Source organism: Lynx rufus, unplaced genomic scaffold (genome assembly GCF_022079265.1).
Source record: "Lynx rufus isolate CCGP_SWC_20201006 ecotype Redwood Valley unplaced genomic scaffold, mLynRuf1.p SCAF_36, whole genome shotgun sequence".
Lineage (NCBI taxonomy): Eukaryota > Metazoa > Chordata > Mammalia > Carnivora > Felidae > Lynx > Lynx rufus.
In genome coordinates, this window is record NW_025814852.1 from 2,504,439 (window position 1) to 2,521,577 (window position 17,139).

Genomic DNA, 17,139 nt, shown 5'->3' on the forward strand with positions numbered 1-17,139 from the left:
GGCCACGGGCCAGGCCTAGGGAGGCAGCCAGGGCTGAGAAGGGCCGGCCCCCGGGGCGGGAGACGGCTGAAGTACACTGGCCAAGAACAAGCCCCAGGTGCCTCGTTGGAGCGGCCCGGGCTGGGAAGGGAAGTGCTCCCACCTGGTGCTCTCCCCCACTCCCCCACCCCAGCCACACGCGGGCCGGGCGGACACCAAGCCTCTCAACTCCCCTTCACACCTCCACGAGCCAGAACCCAATCCCAGATGGGGCTGGACGCTGCATGGACCGCATGGGGGCCCACAGCCCAGCTGCCGTCGAGGCCCGCTGGATGCCTGCCGGGGCCTGGGTCGAGCTGTGCCGCTTTCTCAAAGCACCCACCCTCTCTGGTCCTGGCAAGCAGCTCTGCACAAAGGAGGCAGGAAGCAAGCGAGACAGGGTAGACAGAGACCCCTCCCCCCAGCTTCCTGTCCCTCAGCTCCGCCTCCGGGGAGTGAAGGTCAGTGCTCCCCTGCTCTGCACACCGGCCTTTGTCCCCATCCTCTCTCTGGCGGCCTCCTCAGGACCCAGTGCTAACAGGACCCAGGTTGGGCCCCGAACTCCAGCCCCTCTGCAGGCCAGGGTCCCACTCTTCCACGACCCGGACGAACACGGAGGCAGAGGGAAGGGAGAGGTGCACCCCCCGCCCGGCCGTCCATCCACCCCCACCCCACCCCCCAGCCCCCGCCTGACGGCCCTGTCCGTTTCGTGGACGCGTATCTGTGTGCTTTAATGCTTCACTAGCTGAGGGCCGGGGGCGCTCTGCCCAACCTCTCTGAGCTCAGTTCCCTACATCATGAGCTGCCGTAGGGCCTGGGCCAGCGCACCTGGCCGTGACCCTGACCGCCACGCGGGATAATCCCAGACTAGCTGTTCTCCCTGGGCGATTCTGCCCCCTGGGGACACTGGGTCGCGTCTGGACACATTTGTGGTGGTCACTGCTGGGGGCGCTCCTGGCATCGAGTGGGTGGAGGCCAGGGGTGCCCCTCAGGCCAGCCTCCGGCCTCCCGAACGTCCACAGTGCTGAGGCTGAGGAGCCTCGTAACGGAACCTTTGGGTACTCGTGAGCATTAAGTGGGACACGCGCACGCCATGTGCTCAGAACGGGGCCTGGTGCCCAGCAAGCCCCCGGCAAATAGTGGCCGAGGCTCCCTTTACTGTCTGCTCCTTCCCTCGGCCTCGGGGAGTCAGAACGGAGCCCAGGATGCTTCATTTCCGACAAGGACGCTGAGGCGCCGGGAAGGGACGTGCTGGCCCAGAGCTGGACCCGGCCCTGGTCCCCCCTGCCCACCGCCCCCACCCCCTGTGGTCTCCGAAGAAACCTCTTGCCAGAGCCGGGTCCCATAGAGCCCCGACACCGGCCGCAGTGCCGGAAGCCTCGGGTCCCGGGACTCGCACTTTCTAGAACTGGGGAGCAGCTCGAGAGGAGCACCCACACACATCCACAACGCTACGTGGGCGCGGGGTGGGGGGTGAAGAACCCCAGGGAAGGCCAAGTGCCTCCCCAAAGGCCACGGAGCCCAGCCACGGTAGCAAACCGCTCTGCTGTCCCCAGTCCTGTCGTTTCCAACACGTCCCAAGTACGTGCCACCCTGACCCGAGAGGACATGATGCCCCGTGCCTCTGACGAGGGGACGCTGAGGGCGGCTGTGTGGGTGTCGAGGCTGTCTTTCCTGGTGGAAGCTTGGGGGTGAGCCCCCCAGCATGTGCGGGGCACTGCGCAGAGCACCGGTGAGGCCTGACTTGGACCCATCACCCCTCTGGAGTCCGAACAGCCCGTGGGCAGGACCATCTAAGTCCCCACGGCGAAGTGGGGCACAGAGGCTCCCAAGCCCGAGCCCCAGGCACCCTGCCGCCACCCACAACCCAGGAGAGGCCGCCCGTTGGTACCTACCAGGTGCCCGGAGGCTCTCACCAGCTTGTGGGTAGAGAAAGGAAAAGCCTCGTCGCTCAGGTCTGCGTCCAGCACCTCCTGGAGAATGGCCCGGCTGTGGGCAAGAACAAAGTCGGCTGGTCAGTCAACAAACTTGCTGAGCACTTGTGGGCGTGGGCTCTGGGCCAGGAAGGCACTGGGGACAGAGCAGTGAGCAGGACGAGTCCCCGTCGCCGTGACTCAGACGGACAACGGACAGGTATTAGTAACAGCACACCAAGAGAAGCACCTGCCAAAAATCCAGTCCGCAAGAAAGCCCGTTCAGCGGCAACGATGATGGGCGGTGAGCCCAGCCCGGGTAGAGACCAGACTCACCCGAGCTCCTGGGGCAGTGGCCTGACCATCTAACGCCCCCAAGTGCCCCCCAAGTCCCAGGGCAGGAGCCTAGTTGGCGAGTTCCCTGAGGGCAGGGGCTGCCCTCCTCACCTCCCGCACCCCAGCACCGGCACCCGGGAGTCCGGCTCTCGTGCTTGATGGGTTACCTGAGAGCTCGCTGGGCCCAAAGCTCTCACTACCCACGGAAACCTTCACTTCTTGGGCCCCTTGCCCCCTTGTCTCCCTCCAGGACTTAGTTCACTCCTTCCTGCACTCCTCGGCATTGCCACCCGGGTGCCCTGCCCCTGGTTAAGCCTCCGTCACCCTCCAGGTCTTGGCTTGGCTGCCACCTCCTCCAGGAAGCCCTCCCCGACTCCCTGAATCTGAGGCTCTGATACATCTGACGGGGCACCTCTCACATGGCTTGTCCTTGCTCCTGTCCCAACGTGCCCGGCACAGAGGGCACACGGTAAACGGAACTGAGTGACAACAGCCTGGCTCTGCACCCCAGGGTGGGCTCCCCGTTGGCAGGAGACAGCTCCCCGTGGGGGTACCAGCGGGTGCTGGGGCTGCTGGGTACCGCTGCTCAGAATGCTTGCGGCCCACCCTAATTCCCGCCCCCACGGTGCTGGAGCTGCCCACCCACACCGGCCCGAGATGCCTAGCACGCTGCAGGCTGCGAGTGCCTTATGTAACACACACCCCCGGCCCCCACGTGCTGCCAGCCCCCAGAGAGCCCACCTCCGGTCCTCGAGGAGCACGGCCCCTCCGTAGCTCCGGGGGGTGGCCGGCGTCTTCCCTGCCTGCTTCCCGGCAGGGGCGGGAGCCTGGAGCTGCCGCCTGGGCCGGGCCGAGGGTCTGTCTGTAGGGGGTCAGCAGCACTCCGGGTAGCCCTGGGCACCGATCTACCTAACGTGGGCGGGGGCTCAGGAGGCTGTCCCTCCACGAGAGGGACAGCAGGTGGCGCTGGAGGGCACGGGCCAGAGACGCAGGTTCAAGTCCCGGCTCCCCTGCTCACCCCTGGCCTCCCCCCACCTCCCCATGCTCTGCGGGGGCGGGGGGGGCAGTGATGCCACCTCCCAGGACCCCGGCGGGGAATCGGCGAGAAAGCACCTGCCGAGCATCTGGGCGTTGATGACCGTGATAGCGAGCACCCACTAGCCGCCTGTGGCCGCTTGGGTTTCAGTTCATTACGATGAAATATTCGGTCTCTCCAGACACCTTTCAAGGGCTCAATGGCCACCTACAGCTTAGCGGCTGCTGTACCGGGCCCACCCAATCGCGGAACGCTTCCAGAGAGTTCTACCGGACAGCTGGAAACTTAGCACCGCCCACGGTCCGGGTGCCGGGCTAAATTGCTTCCCACCTGACAATTCAGAAGGTCCAGCACCCCCCCCCCCACACGGTGGTGGTGCCAGTGAGGCTGTTACTCTACAGGAATGTGGGGCTATTCTTGAAGGAGAAGACACATCGGAGCAGTAAGTAAAGAAATTTCCGGGGGCGGGGGGGCGGTGAGGTGGCCGTCACCACCACCCTCCTGGAGCGGCTTCTAATGAGGCAGAGGAGGCTGGCCTGTCCCCTGGGGGCGCTGCCTTGATCTGAGTGCCCGCACCCTCCCTCCCCTGCCCACCAGCCTCCCCCCGCAGTAGAGAAAGCTCACGCCCCACCGTGGGTGCTGTGGCAAGGGGGCAGAGGCTGCCGAGGGCCAGCCGGGACCCCCGGCCCCGTTGGGCCCACAGACGGGGAGCTGGCTGGCCCTGGGGAGACACGGAAACCACCCCACGGTATCTGCTGGGCGAGCCGGGGTCCTGGGTGATCTCTCTGGGCCCCACGTCCCTCCCCGTAGCCGTGGCCACCAACCTCTGCTCCGCTCCGCGTTCCTCTCCTCCCTTCCTGGCTGCACGTGCTTCCGCCCAGCGGTCCCGCAAACCACCCTCAACTCCACCGGAAGCCCCAAACATAAAGCTCCACGTTGGATCTTCATCCCGCTTGGCCCCACTGGCCACCTGGACGTGGCTCATCGCTCCCTCCTGGAAATCCCGGCTTCTCCGGCCTCCGAGGCTCCTCACACACCTCCTAGCCCGGCCCCGCATCAGAGACCCTGTGAAAGCCCAAGTCTGACCATGTCTCTGCTCTGCTCAGTCCCCCTCACTCACAGCCCCCTGGACCCGCAGGCTCTCGCCTCCTCTGCTCCCCGAGCACATCTCCAGCTGCCCTGCTCCAGCCGGCCTCCCTGTTTTCCTTCAGCCACACAGGCACATCCCAGCCACCGGGCCTTTGCACCTGCTGTGTCCTCTGCCTGGAACACCATCCCTCCAGAGAGCTCCAAAGCTCAATCCCTCATTTCTTCCAGGGCTTTGCCCAAACGTCCCCTTAGTGGATGTTGGTTTTCATGGGCAGCCCGAGGGCAAACACTTGATAGATGCCGATCCATGTTAACGTATACGATGTTCTCGGGTTCCATTCATTCGTTCGCCAAGCACGTGCCTGCCGTGTGCCCCTGAGCAACGCCCACACAGAACCAGCTACAACACAGCCTGGGAGGGAGGCCGGCCTGTCTAGGACCCAGCCGGGGAGCCTCAGGCTTGATCAGCTCCAAGGCCCCAGGGAAAATGACCCCGCGGCCGGTCTGAGCACGCCAGCCGGGGATCCCGGAGGGACTCCTGGCTGACAGGGACGTCACCTGGACACAGCGTGCTTTGTCAGAGCACGCAGCCTGGGGATATCCGGCTGCAGGCACATCCCCCTCCCCTCCCCCTCCCTCCCTCTGCCTCCAGCTCTTCCCGTCATTTTCCAGGAACACATCCTTCCTTGAACACGGGGCCCCCAGAAGCAGGGGCCCTCCTCTCCCGCTTCTTCTCCTCTCCGGTCCGGCAGGGTGCACCACCCGCGAGCAGTCTCCCCACCACTGACGCGTGCCTGGGCTCCGGGGTCAGTGATGGAGCACCCACAGCAGGTGCGTCGCCACCAAGAGGGCGTGTAACTCCCCGGGAAGGGCAGTTGCGGGCGCGCGGCTGTCTGAGAGCTCGGGGGGAGTCCGTGCCCACCCGCCCTGGCACTGGTGAGCTGCGCGACCCTGGGCAAACGTCTCCCCCTCTGTGTGCCTCTGTCTCCTCCCCGTCAAGGAATAAGAACAATTAGGACCGCCTCGAAGGGCTATTATCAGGATTTTCGGGAGACGCTGGCACAGGGTTTGGCAAATCACAGGTGCCCAGCTGGTGGCTGTTACCACGATTATCCTTCCCCACTGGTCCCCCGCCCCCGAGTCCCTTCCCGGAGCCCTGCTCGAGAGACCTTTCCAAGCACGCAACTGCCCAGGTGCCCCTTTGCCTAGCCCCCACCCCCCCCACCACCGTGGCTCCCTGCACAGGCCAGCGTCTGAGGGTTTGCAGGCTCTGACTCCTCATGGGTGGGAGTGTAGCTCAGCAAATATTTACGGAACGGACGCATGACCGACTCATCCACCCGGAGGTGTTCGGGGCGGGGGGGCGCGGGCCTCTCGGTGTTCGGTATTATTCTCAGCCCAGGTGTCAGGTAGAACCCCGGCCCGGCCGTGCCCACTTGGACGTGGCATCAGCAACTGCTAGACCGTCAGTGACCCGGAGACACCCCTCCCCCCCCCCCCCCCCCCCCACCGACACACACAGGCCCTTCTGTGACCCCTGAACCCTCAGGCGCAGATTCCTGGCTGGCTGGGTCTGGCGCTCCCACCGAGGGCTCGTCTGTATTCCGGGGCTTTGAAGGTGAGTTATCTGGCGTGGCGTCTCTGGGTTCACGAGAGCCTTTAGCTACCCGGAACGTCCCATTCTGGACCAGCGGGACCAGGGGCTGCTTCTGCCCACGGGTGCCAGCTGGAGGGACCCGGGTGTGGGTCCCAGGGGTTGGGCACCGGCTGCTTGGCTCCCGGTCCCGTCCTCACCTGGCCGGGCCCTGAATGCTGATCAGACCCAGGTCCTCGGAGCTGTCGATGAGCTGGCACCGGAACTTCTGATCCTGCAGCACCGTGCTGACGTGAGACCAGTTGTGCTGGGCCACGGCCCCGCCCACGGCCAGGTAGTAGCCGTCCCCTGGAAGAGAGGCGGCGAGGACTAGCCGGAGGCCTCGGTCGAGGAAGCACCTGCTCTTTCCCGGAAAGTGAAAAACACAAGCCAGAGGGCAGTGACCCTCCCCAGGGGCACCGGCTGCTCTCCGGGGGCAGGGAGTGGGGGCCGGGGTGGGGGACCCCTGGGGGCTGCACACGCCAAGGGAGCACTGTTCTGGGAGAGTCTGAGGCTTTCACCCACTTCTCAAAGGGCTCCTGACCAGGAGAGGGGGACAGCTCCCACCCGGTCGAGGCCCGAGGCTCTGTGTGTCATCAGTGCTGGGCAGCCTTGGACAGATCTCTTCCTCTCTGGCTCTGCTCTCACTCTGTACGCCCCTGGTCCCCCGGTCTCTGGATCCCCCTTTGGCCACATCAGGACTTGCTGGGGCCAGGTACCGGGCCGGGCTTTGCCAGTAATACCCCCTTGATTCCCGCCCCCCCCCCCCCCGCCCCCACGGAGGCTGATTGTCATCACCACCCCAGGGTTTCACAAAAGGAGACCGAGGTTCAGAGAGGTCACATGGTAGAAAATCAGACTCTGTCCAGCTCTGAGTCATGGCCTGGGCCACACTGCCACCCAGGTTTGGGTGAACGGAGGGCAGCCCGCCTCGGCCCAGCGTCCGGGGAGAGTCACTGCCCTGGGGAGCTGGGACAGCTGTGTGGCCTTGGACCCATCACACAGCCTCCCTGAGCCCCTGTGCTCTCATCTCTCATGGAGAGTCTATGTAGCTCCTCTGCAGGGGTACTGTGAGACCCAGCCACTGCCTGTGCCTGGGGCGGGCGGGCTCCTACCCGTCATTTGCCCATGATCTCTGGAGGAACCGGAGGGGGTTGGGGGGGGTGGGGAGGGAGGCGGGAGGCCTCCTTCTTCTCAGCTTTCCCTGGACCTCCCCTCGCATCCCCCCTCTTTCCTTCCTTATTAATTCTCACGGGGCTCCCCCACCCCAGAGCAGAGGTCCCCAGGCGATCCCTGACCCCTCAGCCACTTCTCCGTCTGTACGGTGGGAATATGGGACTGGAAATGCCCTCACAGGCCGGGTTCCCACAGCTGCTGTGGGCGGGGCCCCAGGGAGGGGCACAGAAGGGTCTAGAAGGCCTCCTCCCGTCGGGGTCCCCTGGCAGCCGCCTCTGTCAGCCTGGGCATCACTGCCGCGGGCTGGGCATAGTGTGTGGGCACGGGTGGAGACGGGCAGGGGGCTCCCTGCTGGGGAACCCTCCTGGGTGCCTCCCGCTGGTGCGTCCCAGCCCCGCCCCCCCAAACACCCCCCACCCCGCAGCTGTGGTAATAGACGCAGCCACCCACCGTGATCGAAAAGCAGTCCCACCTCACTCTACCCTTCCCTGGCAAAGGAGGGCCTGGCCGGTGGCAGAGGGCTCAGGGTAAAGGGCACCAGGCTCTGTCCGTCTCCAGGAAGCAGCTGCTGGCTAGGCTCTCGTTGGGGGGGGGGGGGAGGTCCTGGGCGGGGTGGGGCTGGGCTGGGACCACCAGCTGGAAGCTTGGAGCTGGGGCCCGCCTCCCCCCCACCCCAATCCCACCTGGGAAGGAGCGGAAGCAGGGGCTGCGGTCCTCAGCTGCCTCCTCCCACCCTTGTCCAGGCGACCCCTGGGACGTTCCCCACCTTGTCACCCCACATGCTGTGTGCTCCCCTAGGTCCCACGCAGAGGCCTTAGCCTCCAGGGAGCCCTTCCTGAATATACCAGGGCAAGTGGCCAGCAGCCCCGCCGTCTCCTCCACCCCCACATCCCGAAGCAGCCTCCAAGCCCCTCCTCTCAGCGCCCGGGGCAGCAGCACCTCTGGGCTGGATGGCCGGACCTGTCCCCTCCTGGCCCCAGCCTCCAATCCCACCCCCAGTCCTGCTCACCACATCTCGATCGCCCTTGCTCCCATGGCCCTCAGGAGGTCCAAAAGCGCTCCCCCCGCCCCCCGCCCGTCAGAGCCTGCCGCCCACAAGGCACGTGGCTCTGATGCACTTGGCTCTGCTCTTGGGCGGGGGTCCGTCCTCACCCAGGCCCTCCACTCACCACTGCCTCGCCAGGCCTGAGCCCCTCCTCCTCACCTTCCGGGACCCAGCTCAAACATCCCCTCCTCCGGGAAGCCCGCTCACCCACTCCATCCTGCAGAGCACTGACACGACCTCACCGCAGTGGCCTGCCCCCTTGCCCGTGCCCAGGGACCACGGCCGTCCCGCGTCCACAATCTCCCTACAGCCAGGACCGTACCCCGCACCCACCTTTGGATCCTTTGGGCCGTGGGGCTGGGGAAAACAGGCTACCCCCCAAATCCCTGTGGGGATACTCTGCAGGGATACTACCCCTCCCCACCCCGGAGGACACCGTCTGGGAATCACATAGGCCTTGGCATCAGACCGGCCTGGCCAAGAGGTGGCTCTGTGGCTCGACGCCCTCACTTCTTACTTCTCTGGGCCTCCGTTTTCTCATCTATAAGATGGGCTGAACCACACCTGCCCCCATAGGACCGTTAACAGCATCCACTGGGTTAAAACGTCTACCAGAGCACTGGTCAGGTATGATCAAGTCTCCTCTCTTCCTCCTTCGTCTTAAACCGATGAGCACAAAGGGAGACAGAAGCCAAAAAGACAAGTCGGCCCCCAAAAGGGCCCCCCCGGCCCCTGGGCCGGGGACTTTTACAGGCCGCGTCCTCCGCGTAGCCCCAGGGGTCCGAAGCCACCCAAGGCCCCTCCTCAAGGGACGGGGGATACCGGGGCCGCCTGGTGCCAGGGCAGCTGCCGGGCCCGGCGTTCTCCGGACGGCTGTCCTCATCAAAGACCCAAAGTGCCAGGTCCTGAGGCCGCAGCTCCGGGCCCAGCCTGCAAGTGGCCGTGGCGGAGAGGGCGGTCAGTGGGCAGAGTCCAGGGGCTCGGGCTCCAGCCGGGGAGCTGGGGGCTGCGGGGTTGACCTCGCACCTTCCTGTATCGTCAGCACGTCTCCTACAAGCGCGTCTTCCTTTTGGGATGGAGAAGACGGTTCAAGATCACGTTTGGCATCGACAGCTGCTTTGCACACAGCCTCGCTCGCGTGCCAATCACCACATCCTCTTGCCGTCGTGGTGACCTGACGCAACGGGTATAATTAACCCGCGTCTAAAACATGCATATTTAACAGGCATGCATATTCATGGCAGGAACAGTACAGTTTTTAAGGCCGAAAATAAAACACGGTCCACATGCCGCCGGTCTTCTCGTGTTTGGCCGTGTCCCCGGGCCCGGCAGCACGTTCCAGGGCCTCCCGGGATGTGACTCAGGCGTCACGGCGCCTCCCTCACGACGCGCCACGCGCACTTCCGCTGGCAGGCCGCGCAAGAGCCCGTCCCCCGCGCCCAGGCAGCCACGCGGTTGGACCGGGAGGCGCCAGAATCTGGGAAAAACGCCTCCCGAATCATCAGCACCTTTCCCTTGCCTCTGCTCCACGGCCTGTTCTGGCCCCCGCCCCGGCAAGGCGGGCGCTCCTCGAACCGTCAGGGCCAGGAATCCCCCGGCACCTTCCGGAAGGTCCCCGTTCTCCAGATGGGGAAAGTGAGGCTCGGGGCTGTGGGCCGCGGAGCCAGGCAGTGGCAGGACCTGGCCCAGGATTTAGATGACCCGTGCCCTCACCGGGGTCCCTCTGTCCCTCCTCCCCAGCTACACCAGCCCTTCTCCAAATGGCCCCTGCTCCCCTCCAGCCAGCTCCTTACAGGCACCTTTCCAGCCGGCAGCTCCTATTCATCCACCGGGGCTCAGGCCAGAACATCACCTCCTCCAGGAAGCCTTCCTCGCCCTGGCTCGGCTACTTCCATAGCCGCCATAGTCCTGCTCTGTTCCGTCCCCTTGCTTTTCCACTCGGTGTTCTGACGGTCTCTTCCTGGCCCTGTCTGTCCCTACCGCGAGATCTTGGAGGCCCGCCCAGCCTCCTTCACCTCCTGTGACCGCTGGCTGCCCGCATCTGTCTTACCGTAAAGGCTCTTTGTGAGCGCTGGGAGAAGGAAGGGGCGGACAGGTTCATTCACACAGCACAGGCGCTCTGCACCACCAGTGGCAGGAGGGAAGGGCCCCCCAAGCCCCAGCTGCCGCCAGTAAGACCGCTCACCCGTGCCCACAGCCTCTAGTCGGCCGGTGCTGCCCCACGACGCTGTTCTCAGCAGTCAGTCAGAGACTCAGGAATCCCACCCACCCTCGGCCCCCAAATCCACCCCAAAGGAGTCTGTGGCCGGCAAAGCAACCTTGTCCCATCGCCCCCGCACCCCCACCCAGAGATATAAACTCCACGGGCCAGAACCTCCTGGGTGCCTCAAACAGCCTGGGATGCGACAAGTGCTCAGCAGGTACCGAATGCACCCGCCTGGCTAATGCGCCCTCCTTCTCGCTCGCCTCCCCCTCCCCCAGTGCCCTGGGAGCTCGTCCGCCAACCCCCGGGGACCCTCACCGAGTCTGGGCAGCATGGAGCCAGGCCCCTGGAGGCGGGGGCTGCCAGCTTCTCTGAACGGGCTGAGTTCTGGTGCTGACGGACCCTCCCCCTGGAGGGTCTCTCAGAGAGACACCCTCTCCTCTGCAAATCCAGTCTCTCAGAGCGGCACCGGGGCCTCCCTGGAGAAGGAGGGTGCTTCCCACTCTGCGGATCTCAGCCGTCTCTCTTCTCCCTAGCAGGGACGGCTACGGGACTAGAGATGACCTTGCTCCGTGTGAACCAAGGGGCAGGGTCGGGGAGGTGAAGGGACAGGCAGCACATCTGGCTCAACGTGGCCGTCAGGGCTGTGCAAACAAGCATTACAGGTAGTGAGGTGCCTGTCACTGGAGGCATGCAAGCAAAGGCGAAGGGGCTGCAGAGGGCAACCCAGGAACAGCTTGAGCACTGAACTGCACACCTTCTAAGGACCTGCCCCGGCCTGAGACGGGATTCAGCAGAGATCAAAGTCGGTTCGGCATAGATGTCGGTGGCAGAAAGGAGCTAGTACGTTCAAGTGGGAAGCACGGCCTCCTCCGTGGCTCCCTCTGTTCTGGGCAGGCACGCTGAGTATGCCCACGCCCTCGCTGTTCTGAAACTCCGCGGTACGGACAGGTTCAAAGACATAATCACGGAGTACTCAGAGCCCGCATCACTGCCTGAACAAAGCAGACCGCCAGCCTGAAGCGACACCTCTAATCTCCGAAGCCCTGACCGCTGCGGGCACCACAGGTAATTACAGAGCGGCCCTCGGCAGCCCGTCCCCGGCCACCGCCGGTCACCGGAACAAGGGCTGCAGTGACAACATCGCTCAGCCCGTGGGGCATCTCCTACCTTCGAAGGCGGGGGCCAGGGCGGAGGCCTGGAGGCCGGGGGCCAGGCGGCTGACAGTCAGGTCGCTTTCGGTGCCGCCCCTGTGGTTCAGCATGCAGGTATACACAGTCGAGCCTGGGGGCAAGAGAAAGACCCGGAGTGTGGGAGCCGCTCGGCACAGCCCGGCACACACAAGTCTGGGTAACCGCTCGACGGGATGCCCTAGCGCAGGTGACCTCAAAAGGCGACGTCACCACGACCGGGCGGCCCAGAGCGGGAGGGGCAGGTCACCCAGCACTGCTGCTCCCGGAGGAGGAAGGGTCAAGAGTGGGGCTTCGGGGCGTCTGGGTGGCTCAGTCAGTCGAGCATCCGACTTCGGCTCAGGTCATGATCTTGTGGTTCGAGAGTTCGAGCCCCGCGTCGGGCTCTGTGCTGTCAGCTCAGAGCCTGGAGCTCCTTCGGATTCTGTGTCTCCCTCTCTCTGCCCCTCCCCCACTCATGCTCTGTCTCTCTCAAAAATGAATAAAAATATTAAAAAAAAAAAAAAAAGAGTGGGGCTTCTTTCTTCTTGAAACACCTTGGCCCGGGACGTGGATGCCCCCCATCCCAGCCTCCCACCCACCCCCCACGTGCCAGAAAGTTCTTAGGAGCAGGGTTCCTGTCTCACTCACTCTGGTGCGCCCGTGCCTGCTGAGCAGAGGCTCCTGCTGTCTGTCTGCATAAACGACTATGTGGATGGATGGATGAAAGGGGGTGAACGGGAAGGTGGATGGAGGGGCGGGGTTGGGGGGACAGGGGGTGTGGGTCAGGGGGAGGTTTAAGAGGAGCAGGTGGGGTGACTGCCGTGGTGTCATGGGTTGAACTGTGTCCCTGAAATGACATGTTGACGTCCCAACCCCGAGTACCTGTGAACGTGAGCTTATTTGGAAACAGGGCTTTGCTATGTGGTCATGTTAGGATGGCCCTTATGGCGGGCTCTAATCCGGGATGCTGGTGTCCTTATGAGGAGAAGCAAACGCAGGGATGTGTGATGTCAAGGCAGGGGCGAGATTGGTGCCCACCCCCACCCCCTGGGGCCAGAGAGGCAGGAAGTGTCCCACCTCCGGTCTCAGAGACAGCACAGCCTTGCTACCTTCTTGAGCCTGCACTTGTAGCCTCTGGAAGGATCAGACAACATGTTTCCATTGTTTAGAACCAGCCCGTTTATGGTGTGTTGTTACAGCAGCCCCAGGGAGCTAATACAGACGGGTGGGGGGGGGGGGTAACGTAAAAGGAGATGAACATCCCAAATATTACATGGGACACACTTAAGAGGAAAACGTCGTCCATTCTGGAGACTCAAATCCATCTGACCTTCCTGTATTTTTATTTAATTCTGGAAACCCTCTTTGGGGACAGTGTTCCTGTGGGGAGTGCCCGAAGGGGCTCCACATTTACAGAGAGCCTCCTGCCTTGCATCCTTTCTGGAACAAAGCAAATGGAGAAGGGAGGGAGGGAGGAGGGAAAGGAAGGGCAGGGGGAGGGACGGTGGAAGGTGCTGGGGGCCTAGGGCCTGAGGTGTGGCAATGAGGGCAGAGAGATCTAGGCGCAGGGGCCCAGGGCCAGCCAGGGGGCAGAGCCCTGAGCTGGAGAAGCCTAGAGGGGACAGAGCTCGCTTGTCGCCTGGTCTCAGCACCCAGGGCTGTGCCCAGGGAGTTCTTCCTGGCACCAAAGTGGGAGAGGGGCATGGCCCTCTGGAGGTCGTACCTGGGGGTCGGCTGACATCAGCAGAGAAGAGCCAGTCGGCAGCCTTCCTCGCATCCAAACCCACCAGGTAGAACTTTCCGAAGTAGGACATGTTGAACACAGCAGCGGCCCCTCTGCAGGCCAGACATTCCTTCTTGATCTGAAAAGTTCCAGAGAGGAAGGACGCCATGAGGGCTCTGAGCTATGCCTCCTCAGAGCACGGCGTGCTGGGCTCTCCCTGGTACACCTGCTCTGAGACTCCCTCCCCACTCCCAGCTGGGAACACAACAAGACCACTCTTCAGAAGCACAGGGAATTATACCCCACAAAAGAAGACAACAGATTCAACAGCATGTTCTTGGACCACAATGGAATTACATTAGAATCACAGCAGGAGGAAACTTGGGGAGTTTGCATATAAGTGACATTGAACAACACATCCCTGAATAACCAAAGAATCAAGGAAATCACTTGTGGGGGGAGGGTTGGGAAATACTTTGAGAAGGAGGGAAGGAAGGCAGGGCCTTGCTCACAGAGACCTTACACCTGCAAAGGCCTCCAAAGTTCTCAATCCATGCCTCAGCTTCCCACTTGGAGGAACTGGAAAAGAAGGGTGAATTAAACCAGAAGCAAGCAGAAGGAAAGGCTTAATAAAGACTAGAATAGGATATAGAGGAAATGGAGAATAGAGAAATGGAGAAAATCGGCAAAAACAGAGCTGGTTCTTTGGAATGATCAACAAAAGTAGCAGACCGTCAGCTAGACTCACAAAGAAAATAAGACAGGAGACTCAAAGTACTAAAATCGGGAAGGAAAGAGGGGACATCACTACCGACCTTACAGCAGTAAAAGGATTGCAAGGGAAAACCATGCATAACCGCATGCCAGCGTGTGACATGTGAAACGGACACATTCCTAGAAAGACACAAGTTATTAAAACTGACTGAAGAAGAAGGGTTCCCCGGGTGGCTCGGGTGGTTGAGTGTACGACTTCGGCTCAGGTCATGATCTCACGATCCGTGAGTTTGAGCCCCGCATCGGTCTCTGTGCTGACAGCTTGAGCCTGGAGCCTCCTTTGGATTCTGTGTCTCCCTCTCTCTCTGCCCCTCCCCTGCTCCTGCTTTGTCTTTCTCTGTCTCTCAAAAAAAAAAAAAAAGTTAAAAAATAAAGAAAAGAAAATAATTCCACCTACGTCATCAGAAAGAATTTTAAAATACCCACAAATTCAACAAAAGTGCAAAACTTGTACTCTGAAAACTCAGCAACATTTTTGAAAGAAATTAAAGAAGGCCTGAACGAGTGGAAAGACATCCCATGATTACAAAATGAAGACTTGATATTGCTAAGATGATGTGCTCTCCAAACGGATCCAGATTCAACACGATCGCCGTTAAAATCGCAGCGGGCTTCTTGGCAGAAATCGACAAACTGATCCTAAAATTCACATGGAAATGCAAGGGACCCAGAATAGTTAAAACCATCTTGAAAAAGAAGGACCAAGCTGGGAGACTCACGCTTCCTGATTTCAAAACTCACTACAAAACCATTGTAATCAAGACACTAACACAAGGATACGCATATAGATCACTGGAATGGGGTTGAGAGTCCGGAAATAAACCCGCACGTTTATGGTCACTGCTTTTCCACAAGGATGCCAAGGCCGGGCGAGGGGGACGCCACGGTCGTCAACACATGGTGCCCGTGCAGCTGGACAGCCACACGCAGAGAAGGAGGCTGGGCCCCTACCTCACACCATACACGAACCATAGTCAAAGTGGGTCCCAGACCTAAGAGTAAGAGCTAAACTATACGATTCTTAGAAGAAAACATGGGAGTAAGTCTTTGTGGCCTTGGGTTAGGAAATGCCTTCTGAAATATGACCCCAGAAGCACAAGCAACAAAAGAAACAATCCGTAAGTTGGGTTTCACCAAAATCAAGACCTTTTGTGCTGCTAACAACACCATCAAGAAAGGGAAAAGACAACCCACAGAATGGGAGGAAGTATCTGGAAGGCATAAATCTGATAAGAGACTTGTACCCAGCATATAACAGGAACTCTTACAACTCAATACAAAGACCAGTAACCCAATTTAAATGAGCAAGGTGTCTGAATAGACATTTCTCCAAAGAAGATGCACGAATGGCCAGTAAGCACATGGGAAGACGCTCGCCATCATTAGCCAGTAGGGAAATGCGGCTCGAAACCCCAGTGAGATCCCACCTCACACCCACTAGGATGGCTGGGATCAAAGAGAGAGAATCACCAGTGGTGGCGAGGACTTGGAGAAGTCACAACCCTCACCCACAGATCCTCAAAACGTTAAGCATCGAGGTCCCATGACCCAGCAACGCACGTGCCAGACATCTGCCCAAGAGAAATGAATACCTATGTGCACACAGAAACCCGTCCGGGCATGATCGTAGCGACGTTATTCCTAACAAGCAAAAAGCGGGGCCAGCTCGAATGTCCGGACACATTGCAGAGCATCCACGTAACTGAAAACTGCTCAGAAAAAGAAGTGACGAAGCACGGACACGCCCCAAAACGTGGACGGACCTTGAAACTACGGCGCCGAGCGCAAGAAGCCAGTCACGGGAGACCGCACGTTGTAGGACTCCATTGATACGAAACGTCCCAGCAGGTAAAGCTCCAGGGACAGAAGGAGCTTTAGTGGCTGCCTGAGGGGAGGATGGGGTGGGAGAGGGTGGGGGATGGGGGTGACAGCTGGCAGGTCAGGGTTTCTCCTGGGGGTGGACAAAACGTTCTAACATCACATCGTGGTGACGGCTGCACGGGCCCAGGGGGACACTAAAAAACACCGCCGAATTGTGGCTCAGTCCATCAAGTGCCCGACTTCCGCTCAGGTTGCAATCTCACAGCTCGTGAGTTCGAGCCCCACATCGGGCTCTGTGCTGACAGCTCAGAGCCCAGATCCTACTTCTGATTCTGTCTCTCTCTCTCTCTCTCTCTCTCAAAAATAAACATTAAAAAAATTTTTAAAAAGCACTCAATTATAGACTTTCAGTGGATGCATTGTGTGGTACGTGAATTCTATCTCAGTAAAGCTATATATATATATATATATATATATATATATATATATATATTTTTTTTTTTTTTTTTTTTTTTTTTTTTTTTTTTACACAAAGAACACAGCATGCCTGCTGGCCGGTATACAGATGCCCCTGCCAGGCCCTCCAGGTCCCGAGTTGTCCATCCGTTTTTCTCCTCCGTCTTCTGTCCCCGAGCCACTGCGTCTTTGTTCTACACACATCACCCAGCCGCTGAGGGGAGGCCCCACCTTTGCTGCTCATTGAAGGAAAAATTGTGGCAGCAAAGCTACCCCTTGCCGAGCACTGGCTGTGCGTCGGGGACCTGTGTCACCTCCTCCACCCCGAGGTTCCAACACCACTTCCCACGAGGACGCTGCCCTCTGGGGCCCGGGGAGGGGACGCGCGGTCTGTCGGGGGCCAGGCGGCTAGAAGATCGCGGAGCCGTGCATCCGGCCCGTGCTGTCACGGTGCCCCAGCCCCCCCACCCCCAGCTCCACGTGGGTGTATCGGTGTGAGCGGTGAGAGCATTTACACCGGGGAAACCGGCCAAGGCCCCAGTCGGGCTTCCCCGGGGGAGCTGGCACCCCGCCGGAGCCCCAGATGCCGCGACCGCACCGCCCTGCAGACACCGCTGTCCTCTGTGGGGCTCCCGCGACCCGTCAGGCGCTGCAGGACCTTCCCCGACACTGGGGCCGCAGAGCAAAACCCGACACGGTCTCCGGGCTGACTCTCGTCTCCCCGTCTCCCCGGGCTGGGGAGGC

At 61.2% G+C, this 17,139-nt stretch overlaps 1 protein-coding gene across 1 annotated transcript in view; it reads right to left on the reverse strand.

Moving 5' to 3' along the window:
• The window catches only part of SARDH (sarcosine dehydrogenase), a 60,778-nt gene that overhangs the window by 16,110 nt on the left and 27,529 nt on the right, over window positions 1–17,139 (reverse strand). Inside the window, exons 15-18 of the mRNA XM_047093882.1 lie at window positions 13,345–13,483; window positions 11,620–11,733; window positions 6,187–6,334; window positions 1,914–2,007 (exon numbers count right to left, since the gene is read on the reverse strand). Coding sequence (XP_046949838.1) covers window positions 1,914–2,007; window positions 6,187–6,334; window positions 11,620–11,733; window positions 13,345–13,483 — 495 coding nt within the window. The remainder of the gene's footprint in view (window positions 1–1,913; window positions 2,008–6,186; window positions 6,335–11,619; window positions 11,734–13,344; window positions 13,484–17,139) is intronic.